Source organism: Notothenia coriiceps, unplaced genomic scaffold, assembly GCF_000735185.1.
Source record: "Notothenia coriiceps isolate Sejong01 unplaced genomic scaffold, NC01 NC01_scaffold00010093, whole genome shotgun sequence".
NCBI classification, from domain to species: domain Eukaryota; kingdom Metazoa; phylum Chordata; class Actinopteri; order Perciformes; family Nototheniidae; genus Notothenia; species Notothenia coriiceps.
Window position 1 is genome coordinate 222,820 of NW_011342794.1, and position 16,116 is coordinate 238,935.

At 42.1% G+C, this 16,116-nt stretch overlaps 1 protein-coding gene across 2 annotated transcripts; it reads left to right on the forward strand.

The window, feature by feature from the left end:
• The first annotated feature begins 663 nt into the window (after window positions 1-663).
• On the forward strand, window positions 664-13,495 carry mideasa (mitotic deacetylase associated SANT domain protein a). Of its 2 annotated transcripts, none has more exons than XM_010771598.1 (13): window positions 664-1,179; window positions 1,618-3,329; window positions 4,634-4,852; window positions 5,421-5,763; window positions 6,221-6,293; window positions 6,379-6,521; window positions 6,622-6,725; window positions 6,874-6,949; window positions 7,102-7,190; window positions 7,638-7,781; window positions 8,087-8,203; window positions 8,325-8,491; window positions 12,508-13,495. In XM_010771598.1, the coding sequence occupies exons 2-13, from the start codon at window positions 1,851-1,853 to the stop codon at window positions 12,788-12,790; spliced, it is 3,237 nt and encodes a 1,078-aa protein (XP_010769900.1). In that variant the 5' UTR covers window positions 664-1,179; window positions 1,618-1,850; the 3' UTR covers window positions 12,791-13,495. The 2 variants fall into 2 exon arrangements, with proteins under 2 accessions (XP_010769900.1, XP_010769901.1); XM_010771599.1 differs by having other exon boundaries at window positions 6,379-6,506.
• The last annotated feature ends 2,621 nt before the right edge of the window (window positions 13,496-16,116 follow it).

Sequence of the window (16,116 nt, forward strand, 5' to 3'; positions counted from 1 at the left end):
TCTGGCCTTCACAACTCCGTAACATTTGCATCTCACATATGTATCTAGTATTATTACAATAAGCAGTCTTTTAATTCACTGTACAGCATGTATGTTTAGCTTATTCTATGTCTATATTAGTAATAAGACTATCTCTTCTCTTTTCTGAGATTAATGTATTTGTATGCATGATCCTTGTTTAGATAAATACATAAATATTAAGAAGTTCAGCCATACTCTGTTACAGCACATTTTGACTGAAGATTGTATTTAAGTACACAGGTATTAGCAATTAACATTCCATAATAGGAAGTAACCTAAGTAGATCATTAAACATAGAAGTGTTTTATTACTGACTTTGCCATATAGCTCAAATTCTTTCTTGAAAATATGATAATGATCTTTGAAAAAAATTAAAATATTATTAATAAAAACATAAATGTTCATATATTTTGTCAACCATTTAAAAAAAATCCAATAGAAGTTCAATGTTATAGCAGGTCTCAATATATCTCGCCACAGTTCTCGGGTATTTTACAGACTGTTTCCGTGTTATGAGCTCTCAGTCTATGGTTATGAGACTCCGCTTTCCGGGCAGCCGGGACAGTAAAACAAACGGACACGGATACAGCATGGGAGTGGCCAGACGATCGGATTGGATAACAGGATGTGAGTTTTGCTGATTTTGGGTGAGGCGGTGCGTTCTGGGGTGCACAACTTTCTGCGTGTTTGCGCAGTTTCGCAGCGCTTCATATACTCTGGATAAACCTAAACACAACATCTGAGTCCGCGGGGCTCGTGTGCAACGTGTTGAAATCTCCGGAAATACCCGAGCAGGCCGCTGCACGGCACAGTTTCCACACACTCCCCGTCTCATGTGTGCTCTACTCGTTTATGCGGGGAGAAAGTTGTGGACATTTTTTTTCTTGGAGTGCATGGTTTCGCTGATCCAGTGTGCAACTGTGTAACTACAGCGTTAATGAGCCTCGCCAGCCGGTCCGGATTTTGGATTATGTGCTATTGGGATTGTAAACTCGCTTGTTCGCCCTATTGTGCGCTGTGAAACTCGAGGGAAAGTTGTCAGAGTTATGACATTTGCTGCGCACAATCCCTTCATGGAGCTGCATGTAGTCGACTTGGATCGAAACCAAAGTGACTCCATGGAGCTGGACATAGAGAGCTCCGTGCACCATTAATAAGGTATATGCACTAGTTTTGACTCATGCTCACTATTCTGTTGTATTGCCTAATAGCTCTCAAGACGCTTCCTTATTGCAGTTTTTTTCTTTACATAACATCACTGGCTATCGCTCGGGTGATTGCATGTGCCCCTCCGTTTCCTGTATTTCTTGTTATGCCAAATGGCAGCTGCATAGTCAGCGCCACCTTGTTGCTGTCGTCTCAAAACTTCTTCAGTGTATGCGTCCTGTCTGCACGCACTGTACCTTAACATCGATTACATAGGTTTTGATCACAAGACATGCTCTCTGACTGAGTTTCACTTTACTCACTGCTGGGCTAGTCACTCGTGTAGGCCCCAGTTTCATTTTTGCTCCATACCAGTTGAAACGACTGAAAAGTTTGTGTGCTTGTCTTCAGATACAAATAAAGTGTCTAACCCCTCCTTTCTCTCACAAGGTCCGGCACCATAAAGAGGATGAGAAGAAAGAACAGCAAACCTCAGATTTGATTCTGGAAGGAGGGTTGCATGCTCCCCACCCTGCACTTTCCTTTGGGATTTATATTTCCTCCCAATCACCTCTGTATACACAATTAAACAAAGAGTTCCTCGACCTCAGGCAGTCAAAGCACACTACAGAGGCAGTACCAGTTTGAGAGCTCTGACTCCAACATTACCGTACAATATTAGTATGAGTCTTCCCTCTCAAGTTAACACTGACAAGAGCGGCAAGCTTCGGGCTGCAGCCATGAAAGAGTCTGTGCAGCATTCAGGGGATGTTTATTATGGGATGGGACCTCCGGCTTTAGAGCCAAGCCACAGTGACTCTGCTAGCAGCTCGGCTGTTTACAACCCCGAGAAAGGGCCCCAAAGTTTACCGCACTATCAACAGGCTGCTCCAGTAAAGTGGATGCACCAGGAGTCCGTGCAGGCCCCCGGCTGGTCTCAGGAAGCCCCTGCTCAGGCCTGGGGGCAGAACTTTGGCCCCTATATGGGTGGAGTGAATGCCAGGGGGCAGATGGCATTCCACAAGGGGGTCCATGAGGGTGTAGCTCTGCCAATGGGGGGAGAAAGTCAACTGCCAGGAGGACCTATTGAGGTTTACAGAGATGCCCCCCAGGCACAAGCTCAGGGTAGGGGGCTGGAGTGGGAGCAGCACACAGCGGCTGCAATGCACCAGGCTCAGCTGCAAGTCTATCAACATGCCCACAAAGGCGTGGAGGTCCAGGGTCAGCCCCACGCTCCTCCTCCTCCTCACACTTTGCAGGGACCCATGCTGCAGCCCTTCCAGACAACATTTAGGCCCAGCAAGCAACAGTTTTCATCAGGTTATTACTCTGTTTTTCCAGGGAACAAGGGAATACCAAACCTGGCGTACGCCGAGCAGCCTAAATCTCAACAACAGCAGCTGCTACACCAGATGCAACAGCAGCAACAAATGCACCAACATCAACGCCACCAGCACCAGCACCAACACCAACAACAACAACAACAGCAGCAGCAGCAGTTGCAGCAGCAGCATCATCTTCAGTTGCAACAGCAGCAACATTTGCAACAACAGCGGCACCAAATCCAGCAGCAGCAAATTCAACAGCAACAACTGCAGCAAATGCAGCAGCAATATCACCAGCAACAGATTCAGGAGCGACAGCAACAAATTCAGCAAATGCAACAACAGCAACAACAAAACGTGACGCAGAAAGAAACAACACAACCACAGGTGCAACCAAAACAGCAGCAAACCCAAAACGTTGTCCCGTGTCAGCCCCCTGAGCCCAGTCCCCCAGACACCGCGCCTAAAAAGGAGGTCCAGTCACTGGGACCAGGAGCTCAGACCTGTGACTCATCACCCGTACCTGATCCATTCCCTGAAAAGGGCTCCACAAATCCTGCTGAGCCTTCAGATACAAAGTCGGCGGCACCTAGGCGTTCCCGTCGCCTTTCCAGAGAAGGACAGTCTCCACTGGGACCCCCCTCAACAAACATTTGGTCTCAAGCATCCAAAGATCCTGCACTACCCCACAACGGGGTAGCAGGCACTCAGGTGGTGAAAGGAGGGGAAGTGACAACAGAAGGGGTCATCCGTAGGAGAAGGAGGGCGTCTAAGGAGATCAACTTGGAGACTCTGGCCCAGAAGGCGTCAGAGATGGAGTCCATGCCTCCCAGAAAGGTCTTTTTATTGCTCTACAGCTGTGTTTAACTTCCATGTATGGCAGTGCTACAGTAAAATAGCCATTTAAATACTTTTACGTTTTAGGCTCAGTTTAGTTGAAGAAGAAAGACATGTGCAGCTTATTTGTGCATTTTCTCAGCTGACTAAGTTAGCAAGCAGCCGCACAAAGAGGAAGAACCCTGTTTCAATGCAGGACTTCCCCATGGTTTACAAAATGATTTTCTAGAGTGTGTTAAGTTGATTCGAACAGCTGTCGCGCCTCAGCTATAACAGGCTGTTGAACAAGTGCAAAGTCATACTAAACATGACATCTAGATAATGGTGCAACCTGAAAAACAGCCATTATCAAAGGTTGCTCAGATTTTATCGCTGCAAGAAAGACGAATTACTTTACGCTGCTATTCAGGATTCAAAATGTTGACATTGTGAGTGGCACACCCTGAAACCTGCTTCTTTCTTTTCTCAAGAGCAGCTTTGTTAGAAATGCACTAAGCACAAAAACGAGAAGCTCTGTTTAGAGGGATTTCTTAGCTCAGGGAATTTTTTAGTACCCTGCCTCCGGGGGGTTATCAGGCTTGTCGTAGGTAGGTTTTTGTGCAAAGTGTGCATGCTGGATTTACAGTTGGAGCAGCTGCATGTCTGCACACCTCCACATTCCTCAGGCGCCTTCCCAGTCATTCAGCAGAGCCAGGGAGGGGCTGCGCTGTCACCCTGCACAGCTACACTCCTCTACCTGTCAACACACCCAAAACAGGTTTAATATTGTAGGTACAACCCAGAACTGCTGCTATGTGGTTAGCTAACAGCACTTTTGAGGGTGAGGAGATGATATTCAAATGTCTTAACTTAACTTTGCATGCAGTATAAATCACAAAAGAGATTTATGTGTCTTATCACTTTGACTAAACATACCAGGGAGGCGTCTACAAGGCTCGGAATACCAAGGAAATATGAAGTAATATAACAGCTGGATCTTAAATTTAGGACTTTCTCAGTGTTATTTTATTTAAATAAAATATTGTCTAAATTCTTCATGCTTCAGTTTTACCGTTGAAAGACAAAATAATTCATCACAATGTTTACTAATATTAATCTATAATGAAAATATTCTGAAATTGTAGTCTTATAAACAACAACATGGATACTTTCATTCAGGGTGAAAATGACTTACTGATTTAGTTGATTTTAACATTTGATTCTCACACCATCTCCATACTTTCTATCTCAATCCATATTCAATTTGCTCTGCTCTCCTCCCATTCTACCTGTTATCCTCCTGTCTCTTTGTGTTGGTGCCTCAGCATGAAGAGGGTTCTTTAGGCAGACAGGCCAGCATGATGCCTCTGGTCATGCCTGTGTCAGTGCCAGTGCACAGGAGTCCAACAGATCCTCAGGGTGCCTTAAATCAGGGACGTGTCGGGGGGCCTGAGAAACCGGCAGGACAGACCCTCAGCAAACCCTCGGTCATTGTGGCTCGTCGAAGATCACTCAGGAAATCCATCAGCGAGAGTTTTGGTCAGGTTAGTATTGATAGGAAACAACATTGGCATCACTTTCTTTTTTTGCTATGATTTATGTCAGTGTTAGCAACTTGTAACTACTTTGATAAGTCTTCTAAGGTGCCAGTAGTGGTACATATTCACACTTCTGGTTAGGCGGTTATCAAGTGAGTAATTTGGAGATAAATGTTGGAGGAATGTGACAATGTTTTGCAAAGAACATAAGTTCAATGGTCCAATCAAATGTTGGAAGACTCCATGTAAAAATAAGAGTGACATTTAATGTTCTATCTTTTGAAATTCCTGGTTGATTTGGTAGAAGTTGTTTGTATAAAAAGTGTAATCTTTGCAACTGCCAAGCAAGTAGTTTTCCACACCTTGTAGCCTGCAGCCCTTAATCTAACGTAATGTATCCAGGTGTTTTATTACTCCGTGCAGTACTTAAAACTGATCCGCTGTCGGAAATAGCAGATTTTATTTTACATACAGCAAATACAAGTGCTTGATGCTCAGTTGTAGCAGAATGTTTTTTACTTTTCATTCGACTGATATCAAAGAAAACAACTTAAATCCTAAATATTCTGTCTAGGAAGGGGAAAACGATCCAGGGACGGATGAGGAAGGAAAATCCAAATTAAAGCGCCGGCCTCGCCCCGAGCCTCTCATCATCCCTCCACCCAAACCAGCCACTTTCATCCCTCCCTCCCTCTACTCCAGCATCTCTTCTTACCAGAGCAACCTGCGCTCCCCGGTCCGCATGCCGGACAACCCCCTCACCATGCCGCCCTACACGCCCCCCCCCATCCTGTCTCCTGTGCGCGGGGGCTCGGGACTTTACTTCTCCACCTTCCTGACCAACATCGCCAGCAACCAAATTCTGCCGCCACCGCCACATACGCCCAAATCTGCGACCCGCAGTCTGTTGCGCTCCAGTAAGTCTCACATTTGAGGATGATCTGAGAAAAATTCTACTGATGGGATTAGATTTCATTCAACTTTATTGTCATTGCACCGAGTATACATTCGTATTAAGTCAACAAAATGAAGTTTGCAACCAACCAGAAGTGCAAAAAAGTAGTAAAGTGCAAAGTGATGTCTAGTATAATATAAATATAAACATCTGACAGTATTTACCCCGTGAACAGTATAAGGCTGTATAAACATTACAAACAGGAGTGTAGAAAATAAATACACTATAGATCAGGTATAAATAAGATTGTATTGTGTCTGTAATATACTGAGTAAATAGGAATATATTATATATTGTTATTGTCATTTTCAAATGCTAAAAATAAATATGAGTATGCCATAGAAAAATATAGTTGTTTGGACAGTTTTGAGGCATTGACAATGCTTAAAAAGGAGATTCCTTTTTCTGTATTTTTGCAGCAAGTTCAGATATCACGCCTCCTGTTCTTTCCTCTTCCTTGATCACGGATTCTACAACTGCTAGCCTTGAACCGTAAGTACAGACACCGGACTCTCAAGGTTTTGAATATCTGGGCCAAAAATGAACCAGAACCCTTCTTTCGTTTTTACTTGTTCAGACGGATAAACATCGGGCCGCGGTACCAGGCAGAGATTCCTGACTTACGTGACCCAGCTTCCTCCCAGTTTGACCAGCACAAGGCGGACGTGGTCTGGCTCACTATAGATGACTCCAAACTCAAACACGGTGACCAAGAGTGCAGTCAGTGTCTCACATCAATCAGTCTGCCACTAGTTGTCGTTTCCATTTTATTCTTGTTAGTCCTTTTTAAATTCTTGTCATTTTTTCTGTTTTGTTCTAGTGGAGGATTTTATGAACATGGCGTGTTGCAGTGTGCTCAGGGGCGGAGGAACCAACCAGGAACTGGTTTTACACTGTTTTCATGAATCCGGGGGAGATTTCATTGTAAGTTTAGTGACTCATATCCCCTCGCTGAAGTTTGGCAGCAGAGTCTTAAAAACTTCTTTACGAAAATGCATTTTTACTTTACTTATATTTTCACTGCAACTTCGTACTTTTAAGGTTAACTGTGATTTAAAATGTTTATTACAAGGAAACACTGGAACGTTTGATGCTTCAGGACCCAGTGTTTCCCAAAGATCATCTACTGGCAGGTTATCACTACTCAGGTGAGCTTTGACTTTATAGGCCAATAAAAGCTATATCATGTTAATCATTGCAGTACAATCCCGTGGTTTCGTCCTCTTACTCCGTCTGTGTCTGATTGGCTAACGTCTCTTTGAATATTTCCTCTTTTGTTCTGTGTCTGATTCACTCCCAGGCTCTGACTGCTGGACTGCAGAGGAGAAGCGCTACTTCAATAAAGGGATCTCTGCCTACAGGAAGGACTTCTTTATGGTGCAGAAACTGGTACGCTCGTTCATTTGACCCTACAGCACGAACCATTATGAATCAATGTCAATAAATATGAAGTACATTTAAATGTGTTTGTTTCAACACCAATAAATCATTAGCACAATATGCAAGTTTTGAGGCATTGGTATAACTGCTTTAAACAAAAAGGACAAAAATACAGATTTTCTGTGTGCATTTTACAAAAAGAGGCGTTATTATGATGTAATGGAAAATGTTTCACACACGGTTGTAAGACGTAATGACTTCCAAACATGCAAAATTAGACTAATTAGAAAAATGTGTTAATGCGGTTTTCATTTCACAGACTGCCTCTCCCCTTAAGCTTGTTTGTATTTATATTGTTTTACAATATGTACACAGATGATTTTGTATGTAATTGTAAGATGGTTAATTGATTACATAGATCATACATGTGTATTCTTTTTGCGTCTGAATTTAAAGGTGCAGTCCAAGACGGTGGCTCAGTGTGTTGAGTTTTACTACACGTACAAGAAACAGGTGAAGATCGGTCGCAACGGGATTTTAACCTTCGGCCCTCTGGATTCACCGGACGAGAAGCACACCGATGCTGTGGTGGACGTAAAGGTAGAGTTTATTTCTTCTTAAGTGATGTGTGGTAAAGCCTTAAATCAGTTTATGCTACAGAATGTGTTTGTTTAGTATTTTCATCATTTTTAAGCCTTGGAGATGTTAAAAGGGATTGTTTACCCCAAAATCTAAAATACATATTTCTCTTCATACCTTTTTATAAACCTTGATTGTTTTGGAGTGAAAAAAGAGCTCCATAAGTAAGAGAGAAATGTATATATTGTTGATTCTGGGCTTGCTCTTTAAGTTTGTATTTTGAAGGTTGTTCTATTCATTTGTGCAACGATCTTATATTTTTGTAGTGTGACACGATTCAGACTTCACAGCAGTCAAATGTAACTCAAGGACAGACAGATGGAGACGACAAGAAGGATGTTTCCTACGGGAGCAGCCAGCAGGCACTACAGACTCATGACTATGTAAGTTAGTCACTACATATTCTAGTAACTTCTCGGACTTGCATTGACTAATAGCACACGGCCTTTCTTTAATTGATGTAAAAACTGTCAAACTAACACCTTCTTCTTCCTGGTGCTCCAGGCAGGGACAGTGCTGGTGATCAAGGAGCCGCACCCGGTGAAACAAGAGGCTCCACACGCAGCCACACCTTACAGGCCGAGAGCCGAACCTGCCGCCAAGAAGCCACGAGCGCCACCGAAGCCTCCAGTCGATCCTGACGCAACATTTCCATGCAAGAAATGTGGAAGGTAAGCCTGAATCAAGAGGAAATCACTTTGTCCTTGTTCATAATCTAGACTGTGATCTGTTGTCTGGATTTTGATTTAAAGGGGACCTATCATGCAGAAAAGCACTTTTTGATGTCTTTTACACATAAATATGTCCCCCCGGTGTGTCAGGGAACTCACGCAGCGTCAAAAAATAAAACCCTCTCTCTTTTCCACCGTACCCAAATCTCTAAAAACGGGGGGAAAATGAGCGGATACAGATTTGCGTCCGAAATGACGTCATATCGGCAATGCGGACCCACAGCACTATCGGAAACAATGCCCGACTGTTTTGGACGTAATATGGTTGGTGTTTACATTAGCATCGCTAACGACCAGAGCTAACCTGTACTGGAGAGAGTGTGTGAAGAAGCAAGAAATAAAAAGGAACTCACCTTGTGGTATAACCGGTAAGAGAGAAAGCCTTTGAGCTCCATACTGTTTCAGAAATAATCCTTGATCTAATAATCCTTGCGTTTCATCACCGCAGCATTTTAGACAGTATCTGCCTGGTCCAGCATNTTGTGGTATAACCGGTAAGAGAGAAAGCCTTTGAGCTCCATACTGTTTCAGAAATAATCCTTGATCTAATAATCCTTTTGTTTCATCACCGCAGTATTTTAGACAGTATCTGCCTGGTCCCGCATGAGCCGGCATAAGATCCGCCCCCTCTTGAAGAAAAGAAAAGCTTAATTTTTGTATTCAGCCTTTTATTTATACAGGTGAAAATGTCATTGAGACACAGCGTCTCATTCTCAAGAGAGACCCGTTTATACCCAGAATCAGCACTTTTGTAACAGGAAGAGAAATAGAGGGATATGAGGCATGGCTAGAATGGGTGATCTGTTTGGTTTTTAGACCAAAACATTTCATAGACATGTTTTTTATATTTTTTTATATATCTGAGACCTATGCTATTGCCTAAATTTAAAAATAGCATAATAGGCAGTGGTGACTGGTCATTAGGGGCACAGCCCCACCTAGTGTCAGCAGAAAGTTCAATTCAAATAAGAATTAAAAAAAATGCAAATAAATGCATCTTAAAATATATTTTAAGATCATGTTTAATCATCTGATTCGTCTGCACATTGCTGTTTTAGTCTGTGTTCTTCTAATTAGTGTCTACAGTGTGCCTATTGAGCCGTTTTGAGCGACGTGGGTCAAGCCCAGATCTAGCCCCTCTCTCTCACTGTCTCAGTGAATGGGTGCTGTAAAAACTACACTGTGCATGCTCAGAGTATTTTTCTATAAAATGTGTGCGGCAAAAAAATAATCACCATAGGGAAGTGGTTCTCAAACCTTTTCTGTCAGGCCCCCCCTTTGGAGAAAAAAAAAAGTCGGACCCCCCCCAACACAAATAGTCAGGCTCAGTGGCGGCGCCAGAGATTTATTTTGGGGGTGCTGTGGGGTAGCTTGACGTTTCACAGAGGTTGCTCAAACAATTAGGGTTTCCCATTAATGTACCGGTCGCTATAGTGGAATTTTCTACTGCAGCACTCCCCACATACACAGTGTACCCGCGACTGTTACAATGAAGGCTCGATAATCAGCTCTCAGCATATAGGTGAAAGCAGTGGTAAAGTGCTATTTTTATAGGTGGTGTGTGGACCTCTATTGGGAGGGTCCGGGGGCAAGCTCCTCCGGGAAGATTTTTAAATATTGAAGTTAAAAGCATCAATCTGGTGCACTTTGAGAGCAAAAATGAAGAGATCTATGGATACATCTCTCAACACAGAACTGTAAACAGATTTATTATTTCTTTATGGATATTTTACAAATCACTCCCCTTTTAAACTTTATTCATTTTTTAATGTCATATAGTATTTCATAACTGTTTTTAATTTATTCTCTTATTTTTTTATAACTATAATGATCATATAAACGTGTGCCTCGGAAATAATTGTTTACATTAATGGTGACCAAAACGTTTGAGACCCACTGAGATAACACTGAGAGTCCTTTAGCTCACTGAGTCTCTCAGTCTGACAGGAGAGGACTCTCCTCCACTTTGTTGTTGAAAAAACTCCTTATATCCGTTAGCGTAGCTCGCTAGCACCAGAAGCTCACAACAACGATCTCCGGTACCGGTGCGCTCTCTCTCTCTCTCTCGCTCGCGCACACAAAATGGCTCTTCCCACACACACACAGAGCCAAGCTTTAATGAAACACAGAAACCCAGACGTAATAGTACTGTATCATATATATGTTTGTTTTTTAAAAATCTTTTTTAAATTTAATTTTTAATAACCATTTTTCCTCCTGGTCTCTCGCGCCCCCCCCTGTGATGCCTCTGCACCCCCCTGGGGGGTGCGCCCCCCACTTTGAGAACCATTGCCATAGGGGCACTGTGCTGGCATATCTACAAAACGTCATCTCATTATTCAGAGAGCTGATTGGCTGTAAGTACGTGTGCCGCGCAAAGTGTAGTTTTCACCTTGTAGTGAAGAGCGATTAAAATCAGTAAAACGGAAAGAAAATGAATGAAGTTGACCATCTACTTCAGCTTTGGTAAGTTCATTTTATGTCATGTCTTTAGTTGATCTTCTGTGTTTTTCCTATAGGCTATTACTCTGCTGGATCGATTGATATTGTGACCTCTGTCTGTGTTTTCCTTATACCCGGACCCCCCCGCCCCCTCTCTCTATCGGAACCATGGATTGCTTACAGCCATGTGTTTACGTGTTTAAAAAAGCACCAGAAGCATATATATACACATCTAAGTTGTTCCTGCCCCACCACTTTTGTACATATCAAAACGCCACTGATGATTGGTGACCTTTAAATCTCCATCTCTTATGGTTTTTTGATCACCCGGTATTTCACTGTCACTAATGTTTTAAAATGTGTATGTGTGTGTATGTCGCTCATCTGGTTCAACTCATTGTGTTGATAAAAAAATAGCGAAACCCAAATTTGACAAAGATAGATACAATAGGACATGTGTAGATGTGTTCAAGTAGCAATTCAGATAAATGTATTATGGCCATTGAATTGGGAACTAATGGCACATTTCCATTGCAGCGGGGTAGCCCCGTTTAAGCGTCCCTAAGCATCCTCGCTCAGGCCTCGGGCTGCCTCTCTGGCCGTCCGAGGCCGTGGCGCATTTCCATTACAGTTTAGGACCTGGGGTAGCAACGCAGTGTAGGCGGGGCGATCGGCTTCTTTTTTTTTGCCAATGAGATGTAGGAACGTCGTCACCTCCTCGGTCGACCACGGTGTGCTTTTCTTTGACGTTGCCATTTTTGTAGCTCCTCCGTTTACAAAAATGCTGTGTATAAAAATGCTGCAAGCTTGCTTCTAGATATATATGCGACGCTAGGGATGATCTCGCATGCGATCTTGTGACGATTCTCTCTGACCAATCAGCAGTCGAGAGTGTTGACGTCACTAGTTCAGCCCTGGCCCTGATAGAACCACGATTTTATGGGGCCGGAAAAAGAGGGAAAAAGTACCCGCTAGCCGGTGCTACGCTATATGGAAAGGCCACCAAAAACTGGCCTGGCCGCTTGAGGACGCTTAAACGTGGCTACCCGCTCCAGTGGAAATGCGCCATAATTGTTGTGATGGATATTAATAGACTTTGTGATGTGAATGTGATTGTGAAACGAAATGGTGTTGTGAAATGTGTAAAAAGAAATAATTGATAGAACATTTCCCAAATTGAATGTACCTCCACACAATACAGTTATAATAACAAGTAATATAAATAATAACAAATACACTTTTATTTGTATAGCACATTTCAAACCGTTAAGAAGTGCTTTCCAATAAAAACATAACACATTTCAAACAGTCATTTAAATGAACTAAAAACCAGCAGAGTGGAGCAAACAAAAACAAACAATACAACAAAAAATCTAACTAATGCAATTTTTTTTAAAGTGGGTTTTTAAAAGTAACTTTTTAAAAAGTGCACTTTTTATCAGATATTAGTGTTGCATCATTCAAAACTGCTGCTATGTGTGTGTAATGTTGCGTTATTATTCTCCATACCATAGGGTGTTTTATAAAGTGAAGAGCCGAAGTGCCCACATGAAGAGTCACGCAGAGCAGGAGAAGAAGGCTGCAGCGCTACGTCACAGAGAGGAAGAGGAGCAGGCGGCGGCTGAAGCTCTGGCGAGGAAGGCAGCGTCGATGGCAGCGGCCGCGGCGGTGATGGTGGCGGCAAATCAGGGAGGAAATGGAAACGGAGTGACAGAGCCGGGGGAGGTCAGCAGCCAGGAAGACTCATCTGAGGAAGAGAATGACAAAGAGGATGACAAAGATGAAGACTGGCGCTGAGACAAAAAACAGGATAAAAGAGAAACCAAATGAGAAGATGGATTTGTGGGTAAACCGAGGGATGGAAAAAAGATGAGAGCACAACAAAGACAAGAGGAGTGATTTCAAGTCTTCCTGGTAATCTCCACACTCCTTATCCCTCGCCCACATCACACTCCAAAGCTTACACATTTTGTATCTTTTAAATATTCAGAGGAAGTTTATTTTTTGTAAATGCACTTATGCCCTATGCTTCTGCTTTTTGCCAATATTGCCTTTTTTATAACCTTTATTTAATTGAATATATGTCAAAAAATATTATACATTTTCATTGTGTGGACTTAATGGTTATATGATATTTCATAAGATAATCAGGATGCCTGTTAAGCGATAAAACATCAAGATCAAAGCAATTTTTCACTTTACAGTAGCAGCCCTTTTAAATTAAGATAGAATAAGAGTATTTATCTTTTTCTTAGGAAAATACTTTGCTGAGTATTGAACATTTCCATCAGATTCTTAGGTTGGTTGCACTCTTGTTTTTGTTTTTTTTACAACTAAGGGACCTTTGAAATAAATATGTATTATTAAAAACAAAGTATATGAGATGGCCATATATTTATGATACTGCATTTTTGCAATGATTTTGGTAATGTAAAACTAATCATGTCAGCTGCAATAAGATTTGTGAATTGAAAAGTTTATTAAAATCTCTACTGTTCTGAAGTGTGTCTTTTTTTCTCTGTCAGAAATGGTCAGTGTGTCATTGCAAGACTTTAAAGATCCAGCAGGTGGAGGCAGTGCTTCATGTGATGTTGGATATCTCCTTTGCACACATGGATGTAGATAAATAGTGAATGAATAGTCTGTATACTGTATATAAAGATAAACTGTCCTGTTAGTGGATCCATTTTATCACTTGACAAGTCTATGTCCTCAACATTTTAAAATGTTGCTTAAAGTTCACCTATTATGCAAAATCCACTTTTTCACGTCTCATGTGTCCCCTCTGTGTAAAGAGATTCTGAATGTTTCAGGAAAAAATATTTGCTCACTTGTCGTCCTGATCCATTTATATAAAAATCTGTCTGAAAATCAGCAGATCAGATTTTGGCCACTTTATGATGTCATAACGTTTTTTTGGCTTGTGTAACCATTAGCCAATCACCAACCAAGGCAACAACCGCCACCTTATCACCTGACACAGAATCAGCACATTTGAAACAGGGCTGAAACAGAGGGGTTTATGGGATGCTACAATGGGTGATCTGTTTGGTATTTCGAGGCAAACCCTTCAGAGACATGTTCTGTATATATCTGAGACCTATAATATATTGATGAAAAACAGTATAATAGGGGACCTTTAAAATAACACCCACATCTGTATCTGCTTAACAAAAAAGATTTAGCACCAGAACAAATACAATTTCAAATACTGTATGTATGGGTCTTATTCAGTATTAGTACGGCTCCACCATCATTTCCAACTTAAGGGGAGTGTGGTGAACACTGTCATTGATCAGAGCTGACATAACTCATCCATTTAAAGAGCGTGCTCAGTAAAGGGAAGTTTCGCCCTCAGGAGATGAGAGGTAAGGCCTTTTGCTGTGAGACCATGACTATGTCTGTCTCCCACTTAACGCTGAGATATTGGATTTTGTCAGCTCTTTTATTTTACCTGCAGAAATTAGCTGGAGAAGCCAGTTTTCGTATATCACTGCTTCTTGAGCCAAGAGCAAAACCCATTCTCTTTTCTGCATTTATGTGGTCCTTAAATTAAATAAGAATGCAGAAACACTTTGTCACCAAATGCAAATGTAGTCATTCTCTACATCGTTAGCCTCTGTAGGCAGCAGTGCTCTGAGTTAACGCCAAAAGAAGTATGCTACCATATTAAAGAGGCCCTATTATGCTTTTTGTGGTTTTCCCTTTCCTGTAGTGTACTATAGGTTGATGTGCATCTAAATGGTCTACAAAGCCTAATATCCAAACGTTCCCTCCAGAGGGAGTTTGTTTTGTGAGAGATTTCAGTCCTGACCAAAGTGGCTGCTCAATTTATTAATTATTCTGTCGGCAGAGATGTCACTGTGGGTTCAATTCTACTATATTTAGAAGAAGAAGAAGAATACATACTTTATTAATCCCTTACAGGGAAACTCTGTTGTGTACACACATTACACACACAGGGGAGGATATACAGTGGGGCAAAAAAGTATTTAGTCAGCCACCAATTGTGCAAGTTCTCCCACTTAAAAAGATGAGAGGCCTGTAATTTTCATCCTAGGTATACGAGACAAAATGAGAAAAAAAAAAAAAAATCAAGAAAATCACACTGTCTGATTTAAAAAAAATGTATTTGCAAATTATGGTGGAAAATAAGTATTTGGTCAATAAAAAAAATAAAAAAAAGTTAATCTCAATACTTTGTTATATACCCTTTGTTGGCAATGACAGAGGTCAAACGTTTTCTGTAAGTCTTCACAAGGTTTTCACACACTGTTGCTGGTATTTTGGCCCATTCCTCCATGCAGATCTCCTCTAGAGCGGTGATGTTTTGGGGCTGTCGCTGGGCAACACGGACTTTCAACTCCCTCCAAAGATTTTCTATGGGGTTGAGATCTGGAGACTGGCTAGACCACTCCAGGACCTTGAAATGCTTCTTACGAAGCCACTCCTTCGTTGCGGTGTGTTTGGGATCATTGTCATGCAGAAAGACCCAGCCACGTTTCATCTTCAATGCCCTTGCTGATGGAAGGAGGTTGTCACTCAAAATCTCACGATACATGGCCCCATTCATTCTTTCCTTTACATGGATCAGTCGTCCTGGTCCCTTTGCAGAAAAACAGGCCCAAAGCATGATGTTTCCACCCCCATGTTTCACAGTAGGTATGTGTTCTTTGGATGCAACTCAGCATTCTTTCTCCTCCAAACACATCTAGTTGAGTTTTTACCAAAAAGTTCTATTTTGGTTTCATCTGACCATATGACATTCTCCCAATCCTCTTCTGGATCATCTAAATGCCCTCTAGCAAACTTCAGATGGGCCTGGACATGTACTGGCTTAAGCAGGGGGACACGTCTGGCACTGCAGGATTTGAGTCCCTGGCGGCGTAGTGTGTTACTGATGGTAGCCTTTGTTACTTTGGTCCCAGCTCTCTGCAGGTCATTGACTAGGTCCCCCCGTGTGGTTCTGGGATTTTTGCTCACCGTTCTTGTGATCATTTTGACCCCACGGGGTGAGATCTTGCGTGGAGCCCCAGATCGAGGGAGATTATCAGTGGTCTTGTATGTCTTCCATTTTCACGCAAGATCTCACCCCGTGGGGTCAAAATGATCACAAGAACGGT

Excerpts from the sequence above, each read along its gene's own strand:
- mideasa (XM_010771598.1), top strand. The coding sequence starts at position 1,851 with ATGAGTCTTCCCTCTCAAGTTAACACTGACAAGAGCGGCAAGCTTCGG. Across the intron at positions 5,764-6,220 it reads CCGCAGTCTGTTGCGCTCCA|CAAGTTCAGATATCACGCCT; the intron begins GTAAGTCTCACA and ends GTATTTTTGCAG. Across the intron at positions 6,522-6,621 it reads ACACGGTGACCAAGAGTGCA|TGGAGGATTTTATGAACATG; the intron begins GTCAGTGTCTCA and ends GTTTTGTTCTAG.